The sequence below is a fragment of the Panthera tigris genome, chromosome A3 (assembly GCF_018350195.1).
Source record: "Panthera tigris isolate Pti1 chromosome A3, P.tigris_Pti1_mat1.1, whole genome shotgun sequence".
NCBI classification, from domain to species: Eukaryota; Metazoa; Chordata; class Mammalia; order Carnivora; family Felidae; genus Panthera; species Panthera tigris.
In genome coordinates, this window is record NC_056662.1 from 119,241,616 (window position 1) to 119,256,900 (window position 15,285).

The window sequence follows — 15,285 nt, forward strand, 5'->3', positions numbered from 1 at the left end:
CCAAGAGTAACTGCTCTTCTTTGACGCCTCAATTTTAGCTGCTTTCACTACTTTGCATTATGATGATCTGTTTATATACCTGTCTTCATCAATATGTAGTTAGGTTATTGGGATGAAGATAGCCTTACTTATCTTTTGTGAGTAGGTACCCAGGAAGAATGCTTCTTTCTTTTTGATTAAGATTTTAAAAATTCTCTCCATGTCTTCTTTTGTATCGACTACTTCTGCCTAGCAGATTGCCTTCTGTCTGTAGCATCCATCTATCTCCTCAAAAAATTGGCATGTCTTATGAACAAAGAAGGAACCTCCCAAATTTGTACGAAGAGATGGTTGGTGGTCATTTGGGTATCAGGGAACTCATTCGTGTCTAAGGATGCCTTGTTGAGATCTTCATCAAAGGAAGATATAAAACAACTGGTGACATGTTCAAGGTATTCAACACGGTTTTGCACGTTAAAGAAGACCAACAAAGCTGATCTGATGAGTTGTGTCAATTCTGCCTTGTAAGTTTCTGAAACTGGTACTATTAATGTCTACTTCACACCTGGAAGCATTTTTTCAGCTGTGTCCTACTGGCCATATGAAAAAAATTTTTAAGCCAGAAGTCATTCTTGGTGTATTACATCTCCTAGGACCACATCTGAGTTGTTGGTTTTCACAGTGAATTGTGGGTCTAGTGGTAGATCCTAAATAAAGACTCCCTTTATGTTTTCAAATTCCTCTTTCATCTTGGACTACGAACACATAGTACCTATTTCTCTGGGAAAATGTGCTAGAAGTTCACAAAGGGTATGAAGTTTTGGGGGGAGTTAAGATTAGCTTCCAACTTACAATGTAGTCATTACTGTCTGGTTCTGAGGTTAGAGAAGAGGCTTTGATGTATGTGCTAAAAGATAATAATTGAGCATGGGGCCCTTTGTTTGTTGAGCATCGACTCTTGATTTTGGCTCGGGTCATGATCTCACAGTTTGTGGGATCAAACCCGGTTTGGGATTCTCTGTCTCCCTCTCCCTCTGTCCCTCTCATTTGCACTCTCTCTGTGTCAAAATAAATAAACATTAAAAGAATGATAATAATTGAGCATGCTATCTGCCAAGAGATAGAGATGATTGTTAACAAGTCTTGTGGCATCAGACCAAACAAAATACTACAAATCATGAAATTTTATCACATGGATCCATGTGTAAGAAATTTTTTTAAAAAATTTTTTCTATTGTCATTTTTCCTCTGAGAATGTCAGAAAGGAAATTGAATGTAGTAGTATCTTCAATATTGAAAAATACTAGGTATCTGTATTAGTTCTGAAAGCATGAACATGTCCTTATCTTATTTGGGAAATGGGTCACTAATAATAATATATTAAACGAGCAAAGCCCATTCTGTTTTCAGGACCAGAATGTTTCTGGTGCCCTCAAGGATGAAAAGCTGTGATGTTGGATTTGTTTCTTTCATAGGAATTGTCTCCTTGTTCCATTTGGACATTTAGTCCATTAGAACTAGAGTTAATCTCTGTTCATTTTTATTATTAGCCTAAAATGATTGATTGATTGATTGATTGATTCATTGATTATAACTCAGCACAGCTACTTGGCATTAATAGGCTTGAAAGTGTGGGAGGCAATATTGGATATCTGCCTGGAAGATAGGTGGGGAAATATATAATGTAGAATTAAATTCTAGCCTAGAAAAGCATATTTCAGTTCTGAATGTCTTACTTTGCAACTTGTCACATAAAGGGAGGAATGTGTAATAAATAAACATAGTACTGTGGCTTAAAAGTCAAGAGACCTAAATCTGTTCCCTGCAAATTACTTTCCATTAATCCTCTCTGTTAAATGGAAAACCATTAAAAATATTTCCCAGGGTGCCTGGGTGGCTCATTGGTTGAGTGTCCAACTCTTGACTTTAGCTCAGGTCATAATCTCAGTTTGTGGGATCAAGCCACATATCGGGCTCTGCACTGAGAGCACAGAGCCTGCTTGGGATTCTCTCTCGCCCTCTCTCTCCCTCCCTCTCTCTCTCTCTCTCTCTCTGCCCCACCATGTGCTTTCTCTTGCTCTCTCTCTCTCTCTCGCTCTCTCTCAAAAATAAATAAATAAATAAATAAAATATTTCCCTACCCAGAAATAAAATTGGTTAAAAAAAAAAAAGAGGCGTGTATAGATAGATATAGAGATAGGTAGGTAGGTAGTCCTTGGCTTAACCTGAAAATTTTCCCTTGCGTTTTTGAGTGTATTATAAAACCTGCAAAACAGTAAAGGCTCTGGTCCCTTAATATTCACCAAGACTTGCTAAGTATAACCTCTACAAAATCACTTTACATAATTAACTCAGCACTTAAATATAAGGAGAAACCAGGAGCTAGTTCCCAAGCACCTAAATATGAAAGAAGGACTTTTTTGCTTCACTTTTTGGCTTTGATGGACAAATTTCTCTGAAAAGTACTTCTTTCAACTTAGGAAAGGAAGTGAGAGATTTCCCAGGAGTAATATTTAGCAATAGTCATGTGGCTCCGATGCAAGACAGTAACCCTTTGTAGCTGAACTTGGTGGGGAGGAAGAAGAGCAAAATCATAGATTCCTTTTGGTAAGTTTGGATTCATTCTTTTAAGACTTTCTCAAAAAGGAGCACTAGATCTTGAGTCCAGAAAACCAGTGCTACAGACGAGTTATCAAATGTACTTACCTTAAAATTTAAATTTAGATTATGTTATAAAAGAAAGCATTCTAGGGGTACCCAGGTGGCTCAGTTGGTTAAGTGTCCAACTCTTGATCTCAGTTCAGGTCTTGATCTCAGGATTGTGAGTTCAAGCCCCACATTGGGATCCACAGTCTGCATGGAGCCTACTTAAAAAAAAAAAAAAAAAAAAAAGCATTCTGATTAGAGGATAAGTATAAAATATGGATTGATTGTTAAGATTCTAGTAAAGCATTAATAAAAGAATTTAGTACTTAACAGCCTGTTTTGGTAAAAAATATGCAAACTAAATCCATCTTGTTCATCTGTGATCTTCCCTTTCTTGCCGATGACAAACGTGTGCTATGGCTATAGCATCTTTTGGCATCAGAGTCTCCCCATCACCTCCCAACTTGCTCCTGTGTTTACGTTGGTCTATTTTGATGGGCTTTTTCCATCATTCTTTTCTGCCCTCCCCCTGTGCCCACCTGCCAGTTTCTTGACTCTGCTGTGCTGCCTTCCTGCCCATCTCTTCTTCCATCACGGGCCCATTTTTGACACATTGTCCTTCTTTCTGTTCCTGCTTTGTCTCACTCCCCTCCTCAGGCTTGCACTGTGCTGTCACCTGATTCGGGTATGCCCAGGAAACCTAATCCTTTCCACTGCCCTCATCATCATGTCTGTCCACCCAAATCTAAGGGAAGACAGTGAACTCTAACCAAATCAGGAACAACGTGCAAGTTGCCATTGTGACCCTCATAATATACCACAAACGTCAAACACCTCGTAACCCTGGAAACACCTAAGATACAAAGATACTAATTAAGTAGCAGAACTCAGCCTCTTGTGCACTAAAACTACGGAACAAAATCCGGCGAAATTACATCCCTGTCATGGTGTGTGTGTGACCAGTCGCTCCTCTTGGTGCAGTGCAGCTCTGTGGTCCTTTGGCTTTGAGTGAAAGAACCCTTCTTGTTGAGTTTGCTTGGGCTGCACCTATCCATCTCCACCCTTCCTCCCTGTGAATCCTACTGTGCTTATCAGAAGCAATGATAGTTGGTTCCTTTGCCCCTATCACTCTTTCATTTGTTTCCCCGGTCCTGTTGGTAATTATTAATACAATGTAAATGTCTTTCCTTTCAGTCCTCCTCGTCCTCTGGCCAACATGAACGACACCATGGTGAGCCACCTGTCCTCTGGGGTGCCCACCCCCACCAAGAGGTATGTAGGGCCTACGCCTCAATCACTGCTCAGAGTTGGGTACAGGCCTGGCCGGGGAAGCAGAGATTCCACAGGGCAGAATTCTCCTCCTTTAACTGTCTTTTAAAATTATTTTGTGATTTTTTTTTTCTTCTTTTTTTCCCCACTAACTCGTAAATGTAGCACCAAAGGAGTCTGCTTGTGAGTGGTGCCTGAGGTGGAAACTCTTCATTTGTGACAAGCAGTGAACACAGTGTCAAAGCAGATTTGGCACTTTGGAAAGCCTCTTCTTTAACATTAAATAATATTTTGATGATCATGAATTTCAACAATTTTGCATTTGCATTCTTTAAATGTTGAAGATCGCTTCTGCTTCTTGATTAGACTGTGTAAACTGAATTAATCCCTGATAATTCTCCTAAATCAATGTGTATATGATTCATAAACATTTAAGTTGAAAAGCTTGGGTCTTTTAGTTTTACAGAGAGTCTCCTTTAGGGTCCTACAAGGAGCTAGAACTGTGTAGTCCTTTCTCTTCTTTATTTAATTTACTCTTCTCCAAAGTTCTCTCAGGCAGGACTTAAAAGAACTCTATAAAATGGCTTACTCTCTGTTTGATTTAAGCTGTTCCATAATGAGAGTATTGCAGAAACTCCCTCAAGGGCACAGCCATTAAAGAATCCTTTCTAACAGTCATCACCCAAAAAAGAACAAAAAAACAAAGACATTCCAACCAACTCCCCAAGTTCTTCCTGAAGAAAAACTACTTTGTGCCATATGTACTGATTGCTTTGGATTAATTCAGCTATAGAAATGTCATCTGCTTAATAATACTGTGACTTAACATATAATATATGATACTTAAGATCAACTGTGTTTGTTTTCATTGGCTAAAACTCCTGGAGCACTCTTTCCCAAACTTGACTGCTGAGAAGATTCAAAAGAATCACGTGGGTCAGTTATTAAAAATACAGTTTTCTGGGACCACATCAGACCCAGTGGATCCTGAGATCTTGAGAAGTTACACCTCTAACAATAAGTATTCCAGGTGATTCTTATCATCAAGCAAGTTTGGGAAAGAGCCTTAGAAGGAAGCTATGGAGTAAACTGGAATAGAGGATTTAGGGATTAAATCAGAGTGACCTGATAATGTGTTGTCCACTAGGAAACTCAAGACGACCAGGTAAGAATCCTTGCCTACAGCCTTGTTGAGACACTACCGCTTCTTCTTCTTTTTTTTTTTTTTTTCATGTTTATTTTTGAGAGAGACAGAGACAGAGCATGAGCAGGGGAGGGGCAGAGAGATTAGGAGACACAGAATCTGAAGCAGGCTCCAGGCTCCCAGCTATCAGCACAGAGTCCGACACGGGGCTCGAACTCACAAACTGCGAGATCGTGACCTGAGCCACCCAGGCGCCCCCCTTACCGCTTCTTTTGAGCAGATTTGAGTGGTATTCTTGACTACAGCATAGACTTGAGCCTGACTGGCTGCCTTTAAGTCCTGGCTCTCACCTGACCTTGAACAAGATTTTTATCTTCTTTTTTTAAATATATAAAATGGGGACAATGATAGTGTCTACCTTGTGGGGTTATGCGAAAGTTTAAGATATTGTTTTCACTATTTAAGAGGTAAACTGATGAGGGGTGCCTGGGTGGCTCAGTCAGTTAAGCATCTGACTTCGGCTCAGGTCATGATCTCACAGTTCTTGAGTTCAAGCCCCACATTGGGCTCTGTGCTGACAGCTCAGAGCCTGGAGTTGCTTGGGACTCTGTCTCCCTCTCTCTCTGCCCCTCCCCCACTAGTCCTCTGTCTCTGTCTGTCTCAAAAAATAAACAAACATTAAAAAAAATTAAGAACTAAACTGATGAGAGAAGAGGTGGTGAAGAAACAATAACTTATAGATGACACTCTTTTTAGCAAAGTCTAGTAGACTTGGTCCTTCCTAGAGGTGGTTATCACAGACTTTGTAGGCATTGACCAGCAGAACAAAGGCAGCCAGAGCCCTTAGCAGGCCAGAACGGAAGACTGAGCGCTATAATTTATTAAGAAGAGTAGTTGCCATATGGGAACAAGATGCTCCCATCTTAACAATTTAGTCCTTAGAATTTTAGATTTCATTTATATTCAGGATGAGATTATGATGTAACACGTGGGCATCAATTGCATAATCCATAGATTTGGCTTTTTGTGGCCCAAGTTACCAAACCAATGTAAATTTCCAACTAGTATTCTGTTTACTTCCTTAAGGATTCATCAGTTTTTCTTTTTTCCTCCAAATGTCATTAGACGTGTGTCTCCAGAGTCTGGTGAAAGCTAGGAACCTAGCACATCATCCCAGTCATACAGAACCTTCCTCTGCTGGGGCAGAGAATCCTCAAGGAGAATAAAGCTACTCTCCAGAATTAAGAAGTTTCCTTTAGGACTCAGCATACGACATAAATCACTGAATCAGACAAGAACATGCACAGTAATAAAAATGCAGGAAAAATTTATGAGCTACAGTTTCTGTAAGAGCTACAGTTTCTGCCTTTTCAGGAGGCAGTGCATATGAAAGTAGTGATAGCTCCAAGGGTCAAAAATACTATGTGAGTCCAAATAGAAGATGCTCACAAATGTAAGAGTGACTTTTTAAAGAAGAAAAACTTATCAATGGCAAAGATGCTGGCTGTCATGTGAGATGCTGTGAATTATGTTCCTGAGAGGGTCCACTGTAGGGATTTGCTCTATATAATATTCTTCTAGTATTCCTATATTGAAATTTCTATAATTGGAAAGAAATTTCATCTTTGCTTTAGACTAAATAGTTCCTGGAAATTTGCTTTCTTTAAAAAAAACCAGAAGAGGGTTTGCTGACTGGCTCAGTCAGTTGAGCGTCCGACTTCGGCTCAGGTCATGATCTCACAGATAGTGAGTTTGAGCCTTGCGTTAGACTCTGTGCTGACAGCTCAGAGCCTGGAGCCTGCTTCGGATTCTGTGTCTCTCTCTCTGCCCCTTCCCCGCTCATGCTCTGTCTCTCTCTCTCAAAAATAAATAAACATTAAAAAAATTAAAGTAAATAAAATAAAATAACGAGAACAATGTACTTAAAAACAAACAACAAAAAACTTTCAAAACTTTAAAACAGGCTTAAAGTCTCCCCCTTCTACTGGATTTCCTCCAAGGCTTGCTTCTGTCCCTCTTTTTCCCCAGGGTTCAGAATGTGAATGGTGGTATTAGTCTCTGGACTAAGGTACTGTATTATTTTATTTATTCATTCATTTTTATTTTGAGAGAGAGAGAGAGAGTGAGCGAGCCGGGGGGCGGGGCAAAGAGAAAGGGAGAGAGAGAATCCCAAGCAGACCCTGCTCTTCCAGCACAAAGCCTGACACGGGCCCAGACCCATGAACAATGAGATCATGACCTGAGCCGAAACCAAGAGTCGGATGCTTAACCAACTGAGCCACCCAGGCACCCACTATTATACTGTTTTAAATCATTGCATATATTCAGACCAATATCGAAAATTATGCCAATATATTCTAATGTCTTCTAAAGCCTTAGCGTTATTTATGAATATTTAAACTTTTACAATTCTGTGGGCAGTTCATATAACTATGGCAGTAACAAAAACTTCCAGGGGCGCCTGGGTGGCGCAGTCGGTTAAGCGTCCGACTTCAGCCAGGTCACGATCTCACGCTCCGTGAGTTCGAGCCCCGCGTCGGGCTCTGTGCTGACTGCTCAGAGCCTGGAGCCTGTTTCCGATTCTGTGTCTCCCTCTCTCTGTCCCTCCCCCGTTCATGCTCTGTCTCTCTCTGTCCCAAAAATAAAATAAACGTTGAAAAAAAAAAAAATTAAAAAAAAAAAAAAAAAACTTCCAATATGACACTTTTTGCTTTGTGCATTCAGTTGGTGTATTAGTATTAACTCTTTTAACTTCGTGTATTAAAATTTAACTTAAAATGCACAAACCCAATTAAGCAAGATGAAAAGGTTGTAAATGAACTGCTCTATAGCATTGTGCTCGTAGTTAGTACCAGGTAGATCTTATGGTATGTGTTCTTACTATAGTTAAAAAAACAAAAAGGAAAACAAAAAGAGACAAACCCACAAAGACAAAGGCAAAAGCAGAAGGCAAAGGCAGAAGTGTCCACGGATCACAAAAGTAACTTAAAAGCCGTCGGGATGTCTATCTGTGGCTTCTCCATCTCTTGGTTAGTCACAGAATGCCATCTTCCTTCCCTACTGCTGCGAAACATCTACTTCTCAATATCGCCGATGGCTTCAGATGCACAGCCACAGCGTTGGCACTCAAGAAGTTATGCTTTTCCTCCCTTCGATTAGAAAACTCCAAGGAAGGGTTCTCAACTGTCCTGGATTGGATTACTGCCCACCCTTGTGTATGTGGTAGGCCACACCCATTAAACCTACATCATCAAAACAGAGGAGGGAGTGTGTCCCCAAAAGATGGTCATACTGTCAAGAACAGAAGAGAGAGATCGTGGGAAGGACAAATAACAGAGGCTGTTGGCAGACCACCGTTTTGCTACCGAGCACACAGATGTGTGCAAAAGTACATACATATACACACCTTCTCATACAGGTTTCCTCTCCTAGGGTTTTCCTTCCCATAATGTAGCATTCCACGTACAACTGCAAATGGGTGCATGCCTCTCCCAGGAGTCTGTCCACGTGCTGTAACAGCCCTGGACCCTGGTTACATAGATTATGTCCATTCACCCAGGTCAGGTCTAGGTGTGTCTTTCTATGACTCCTTATCCCCTCCTGCCCTGAAGCAAATGATAAGTTGTAAGCACTTTGCACCCAGTCCACAAAGGTAGAGATCAGAAAGTAGGAGAATTGTAATTCGGACAGCGGGAAAAGGGAGGTGACGGAAAACATGGCATATTAAGCCACATCTGCTGTGTTTCCTTGTGAAACACCACCAAAATGACAGTGTGGGGATTATTTTGAGTAAAAACCCGCAAAAAAAAAGAAAAATGAAAGAGGAGACCATACCAACAAGAATTTGGAAGCAGCAAAGCAGGTGGGTGAGTGGAAAGAGATTTTACAGACTGGAGAAGACTACAGCGTAAGCAGATGGGGAGAGGAGCCCAGAAGAAGGCCCGCTCCAGGAATTAGAAGGCAAAGGGAGGATGCAGAGCGTTTAGCTGGTAGTCTGTACAGGAAGCGCTTCGAACCACAGACTATCCACATGACTGGGTAATTGTCCCTACCCCACTCTGCCAAAGAGTTGAGGTTTATATTTGGGGTTTTTGGAACAATACAGCCCCCACGAGATCCTAATTGTCTTCATTATCTCACCCTTGGTGGGCTGAAGCAACTGGCTTCCAGACAACCCATCTCCTTCCCTTCGTGCTGAAGACTTCGGGAAATCACTGCTCCATCCTGTTATTCCTCTCCGGTGCCTGGAACTCCAGCCATCAGGGGCACAAGATCGAGTCCCCACGATCCTTAAGATCACAGTTGAACCAGTTGCTTTTCGTAGTGGCCACGTAGCAAAGATAGATGTGTCCCCTCCCTGGGATGAAGTGTTGCTACCATTCATTCCTCAACCCGACTCAGCTAGTTCCACTCAGTGTTTCTCCCCACTTCTAGTATCAGTTTCTATTTTAGTCAGAACCCTTGGCTATAAGTGACAGAAGCTCAGTTTGGATGAGCTTAGGGAAAACAAGAAGATTTTTTTGGTTTTGTAGCCAAACTGGGGGAAGAAGAGCAGGGCTGTACGTGGCTGGGCCTCAGGGATGACCAGAGCCAGGGGGGCTATAACTCACTTAGGTGTTTCCCTGTCTCCCTCTGCTACCCTCATGCTCCTTGCTCCTCCCTGTTGTATGTCAGCTGATTCTTCCCTATAATAGTTACCTTTCACACAGCAGGGAATATATCCGTGAGACCTGTGTGTTCATATTTCATAACCTCAACCCTATAGCGATTGCCTTTCTCTTAGTTCCGACTTGGAAACTCCCAATGAGAGTTCTTTTTGGTCCATCTTAGATCATGTTACCCATCCAGGGGTTTTCTGTTTGGTGGCCCTACCTAGATTACCACGGTTGAATGGGTAGGGGTCGGTTTTCCAAAGAAGGGGGTCTGCTCTCTGTGGAGAAGGTAAGGATGCTAAAGAGACATTAGCTATAGACTTCTTTTTTGGGTGATTTCTGAAAAAAAAATTGCATACCTAAGTAGATTATATCACTCCCGCATTAGCATAGATTTGTTTCAGGAGGCCCTTTTTACCCCCCTACCACCTCATTTTTATTTTCCTCAAATATTAAATAGTGCTTTCTAGTCTGTTTGGTTTATAAAGATGTATTGTGTGCCACCATCTTTGGGTAGCAACACGTAGATATTAGAGCCACTAATTCTAAGAAGTTACCAATTACTAGGAATCATAAGTAAAGGCACGATTTTATCAGTCAAAAATTTTTAACTTAACACATACTTCACAAGAAGGAGAAGTATTTTTTAAAGGCCAGAAAATGCCATGTTCTATATTATTTCTGAGATGAAGACACATGACCAAGTTAAGAGATGCATTGCACTATAATAGTATTACAATGGCTTTCTGAGTGGGTGCCAAGGCAAAGGTTTTATCTTGTTATCTACAGAATACTGAAGAACGACAGAAGCCACAATCTGTTGTTTTTTAGACTGACAGAAATATTGGCAAAACGAAGAAAGGAGGCAAACTGAAATTGGTCAAGCCAGAAATTATCCATTTGTGGACTCAGGCTATTGGTGCTCTTCCCTCCTGTGAAATGAGAGTGAGTTTGGTTGAAAAGCAAGAATTAATGAGGGTTTAAGCACGATCATGAAACAACTTAGCTTGCATGAATTCTTCATGAGAATCTGAGACAACACAAGAATTACTTTTTTCTCCAATCTATTTTTGAGAGACAGAAAAGCAGAGTAATTGAAAATTAACACATAATTTTATGTGACTGCAGGGTCCTCAGTGTTGGCAGATCTCCAAAGTCCATCTGATGGCCCAGGCAGTCAGCCAGGTTTTAGCTGCCTCTGGGTTGGGATTAAATTCCATTTCCATTCAAGCATTTAAGGTAAACCTTCAGCAGTTCTAACTCAGGTTAGTACAAACAGAAAGCTTGAGTATTTCCAAGTCCATACTTTAAAGCTTAAGGTTGGAAAATTGAAGCTTACAGAAGCATAGTAACTCCTCTCCTTGCACTGAAGTAATAGTTACCTCCTCTCATTGGACTGAAGCTGGAGGTCCTCAACCTGAGTAAGAATTACATCCATTATGGACTGTCAGCAGACCAGAGGGGAAGAAGGAACAGGTCTGGGGAGAAAAACTGTGAGTTCAGCATTGCGTGTTCAGACTGAGATGCCTGAGGGATCCTGAGAGTGATCCACAGAGTGATCCAAACTCTGTGGAGTTTGGATGTGGGGGGCCAAGGAAAGGAATAGATGATTCTCCTCCAGGTTCCTTTCTGGCTTACGGTACTTATGGTCGAAACACGGGAGGAAGATTTGGGCAGGAAGATAGCAAGATTATGTTGAATTAGAAGTGCCTGTGGGACACAGAGGAACCAGACCATAGCATGAGTTCTTGTCATCCAGATTCTTCCAGCTACCTCACATTCACACTAGCAAAGGGCAGGCACATACTCATCCAACAAATGTACAGAACCCACACACACACAATTTTACACATTTTTCACATTTGGAGGCTGTTAACTTGAGTCTCTTGACCATATCTGCTCTTAAGAAGCTGACTCAGTGCAGGGCACCTGGGTGGATCAGTTGGTTAAGCGTCCAACTTCGGCTCAGGTCATGATCTCACTGTTGGTGGGTTCGAGCCCCACGTCAGGCTGTGTGCTGACAGCTCAGAGCCTGGAACCTGCTTCAGATTCTGTGTCTTCCTCTCTCTCTGCCCCTTCCCTGCTTGCTTGCACTCTCTTTCTCAAAAATAAATAAGCATTAAAAAAAAAAAAAAAAAAAGCCGACTCCGTGTGGTATGCTGCTTTGTAGTGAAAGGGGTGTGCCAAAGGCTTGCACTTATAATGGAAATTCCTATAGCAATGCTGAAATTCCTATGGTGATCCAGTTTAACCATGGCTCTTCACTCCTTCTAACATCAAACTATTACAGTATTTTAACTTAGCCATAGTAAAGCAGATATTTAAAACAAATCAGTGCTGTGGTATAAATTCCTACTTTTTTCATGGATCTTACTAGGAAATCTCCAGTCTACTCCCCACCTCACCCCCAATCTAGTCCTTTCTTTGTTACCAGACATTTTACTGAAATGCAGATCTAATGATGTTACTCTCCTCGTTAAAACTTTCCAGTGGCTCTTTGTTTCTACAGCACTGTCCAATAGCATAGAAACCAAAATGGTAGCCATTAGCCAAGTGTGGCTGTCAAGCACTTGAAATGTGACAGAGGAGTGAATTTTAACTTAATTTGAATTAATTTGAATGTAAACAGGTACATGTGGCTAGTGGCAACACAATTCTACAGGATTAGGCCCACATTCTTCAGTGTGGCTTTGGAGGCTGCTCCAAGGTGACGGTTGCTAGTCTCCCCAGCCCTACCTTATTTCATTCTTTTTATTTGGCTTCTACACCCAGAATTACTCAAATCACTTACAGTTCCCCAAGCAGGTTTCTGCACCTGCTCCTTCCTTTTTGTGCCCTCCCTTCCTTTTTCCTTTTATGTCCCTCTCTTTGTCATCTAATTCTTCCTTCTGAACTTAGCTTCAGCTCCTCCAGGAAGCCCTCCCTAACACCCTACAACTAGGTTAAGTGTTCTTCCTCTGTGATTCATAGCATGTTGTACATATCAGCGTATCATAATTACCTGTTTGTTCCATGCTTTTCTAGACTATACGCTCATTGAGAGTGAGGACTCACGAGGCTTTATCCAGAAACATACTCCTTTTCTTCAAGTCGTGCTGCTGTTTTGTATCTTAATCAGTACTTCTTCTGTTAGGAAAGGGGTTTTCTTCTTCAATTACTTCAAGCATGTGGCATCTTATTAACATTGCCTGCTTATTCCATTCAGGGCAGAGAAATAAAGGACATGAGTTCTACTGAAGTATCTGGTTCTACTCCAGTACTGCATGATTCACTATAGCTGCCCCCACCCCTGGTTATCTGTAACTTTCCTCTGCAAGAGTGAGAAACCCGGCCCCCATCACCCACCATCCCTGTGCCTATTTGTTTAGCCATGGTAGCATGGATAGTGGTTTCAGAACTGTTTATTTATTTCTTTAATAGATTACTGAGACATAATTCATTCACCATACAATCCATCCACATAAAGTGTACGATTCAGTGGGTTGGGGTATGTTTACAGAGTTGTGTGGCCATCACCACAATCAATTCTAGAACATTTTCATCACCCCCACTACTAAAAGATCACTCACTGTGGTGTGGAGAATCGACTGTAGTGGGCAAGAGTGGAAGAGGAGGGCAGTCAAGGGCTGTTGGGTGGCACTTGGTGAGACGTGCCAGATAGAAAGGATGGCAGCAGTGGGGGCAGTGAAGGGGGCTGGTTTCGGAGGGCAGCCAGTAGGGCGGATTAAGGAATTGGATGTGGGGCACGAGGAAGTGAGAAGAAGAAACAAGAAGACTTCTGCTTTGAGCTCGGTGACTGGGTGAGTGGTGGTGCTGTTCCTTTCAACTGGTCAGCCTGGGAGAGTGGCAGGTGAGGAAGTGGGTGGAGAGAATGAGCTCTGTTTTGAACATGTTCAGTTTGGGATGCCTGTTAGGCAGCCAAGGGGAGATGCTGACTAGGCCCTCTAATACACAATCTTGGAGCTCCAGGGGGAGGTCAGAGCTGGAAATGTAAACTTGTGAGGATTACAGTAATACCTTTTGGTAAGATTATTCTGAGAATAAGCAAAAGAGCATATGTGAAAGTCTGTGATAAGGTCACAGGTACTCTGCTGATAATGACTACTACATTATCTTCTGTAATCCTTCCTGTACTCTCTAAAGTCAGTAATACATGAGGTAGATTTTATATTATTATTTTACAGATGAGGGGACTGAATCTCTCTGTGGACAGATTAAAGCCCAAGTTCACATAGCAAGCAGGTATCAGAGTATGGATTAAACCCAAGCCTGCCTCACTCCAGAGCCCATGCTCTCAGATGCTGTGCTCTCCTGCCTCCTGCCAAGCAATGAGCCCTGCTCCGGGGCTACAAACTGCCATTCCAGAAGCAGCCTCTGCTTCTGACCTTGTCCCACCACAACTTACCCTTCATCCCCACCCTCACCGCTCACATCCCTTTCCCTTGTGTCCTGACCCCACAAGTGTGTCTCTTAGCTTCTGCCAAAGCACCCTCTCTTGCTGCCACTGGAGCTTCTGCTGAAGCCATGAGACCCTCTGCCTTCGATTCAAAGGCCCCCATCATCTTGGAGAGCAGGTGTCACCCTGGAGTGTGCATCTGGAGCACCTAGAAGCTTGTTTCAAATGCATAGAGCTGGGAGGGTGTCTTGGGAAGGAAAGTATGCTGCAGAGAGAGATGTGCTCATTTCATTGTCACTCCTCTTTTTTAACTCTGGTTTATTCTACTCACCCTTGCTTTTGCTGATCTCCCTAACTGGACAACATTCTATTCTTATGTCTTCTTCTTCTTCCTTTTTGTTTTTGTTTTGTTTTGTTTTGTTTTTTCTGTTTTGTTCCTTAAGTAAGCTGTACACACAATGTGGGGCTCGAACTCACAACCCTGAGATCAAGAGTCACATGCTCTACTGACTGAGCCAACGAGGAACCCCAATTAAGTTTTCTTAGAGAAGAACAGTGTCCCTGTCATCTTAACACTTACTATATTAGCCATTTTACATTTATTTGTGCGATCATCTCTTTTTCTACTAGACTGTTAACATCAAGAGAGCAGCAGCCGTGTCTGGATCCTGCTTACTGTGGTATGTCTTCCTCTCCTGGCACGGTGCCTGACATCCAGTAGGTGCTCCAGACATTGACTCAAATGCCAGATTTCCATCAGATATACTACTAGAACTATTGTATATTCTGCCGTGAAAATCACTTACTTTTATGGATGGAATTGACATGTGTCAGCCTAGAATAGAACAAATTATTATTATTATTATCATCATTATTACTATCGTTATTATCATTATCATTATTTTATGTATTTATCACTTGTGTGGGGTTCCAAACTATTCCAAACTACTGATTTTGCTTTAGAAAAACAGATTTCTAAAGCAAAACCTACTTATAAGTTGGGGGTTGTATATAGATTTATATTTTATCAAAAGGGAAGAATTTAAAGGAAAAAAATCTGGAAACACAGGTACACCTTTCAGTGGAGTATATATTATCACATGTATATCTAACATAACACCCACACCCTGACACAGAATTGTCAGAAAATATATGGACACTTAAGTGCCTTATTTACTGTAGATGGCTACTGATAATGC

At 41.7% G+C, this 15,285-nt stretch overlaps 1 protein-coding gene across 9 annotated transcripts in view; it reads left to right on the top strand.

The window, feature by feature from the left end:
• The window catches only part of DTNB (dystrobrevin beta), a 239,718-nt gene that overhangs the window by 158,964 nt on the left and 65,469 nt on the right, over positions 1–15,285 (top strand). For 7 of the 9 annotated variants that reach the window (XM_042982350.1, XM_042982349.1, XM_042982351.1 and 4 more), the window contains exon 10: positions 3,820–3,897. In XM_042982350.1, the coding sequence (XP_042838284.1) occupies positions 3,820–3,897 (78 nt within the window). Of the gene's footprint in view, positions 1–3,819; positions 3,898–4,059; positions 4,147–6,163; positions 6,558–15,285 lie in introns of those variants that run through there. The other 2 variants (XM_042982356.1, XM_042982358.1) reach the window with 2 other exon arrangements.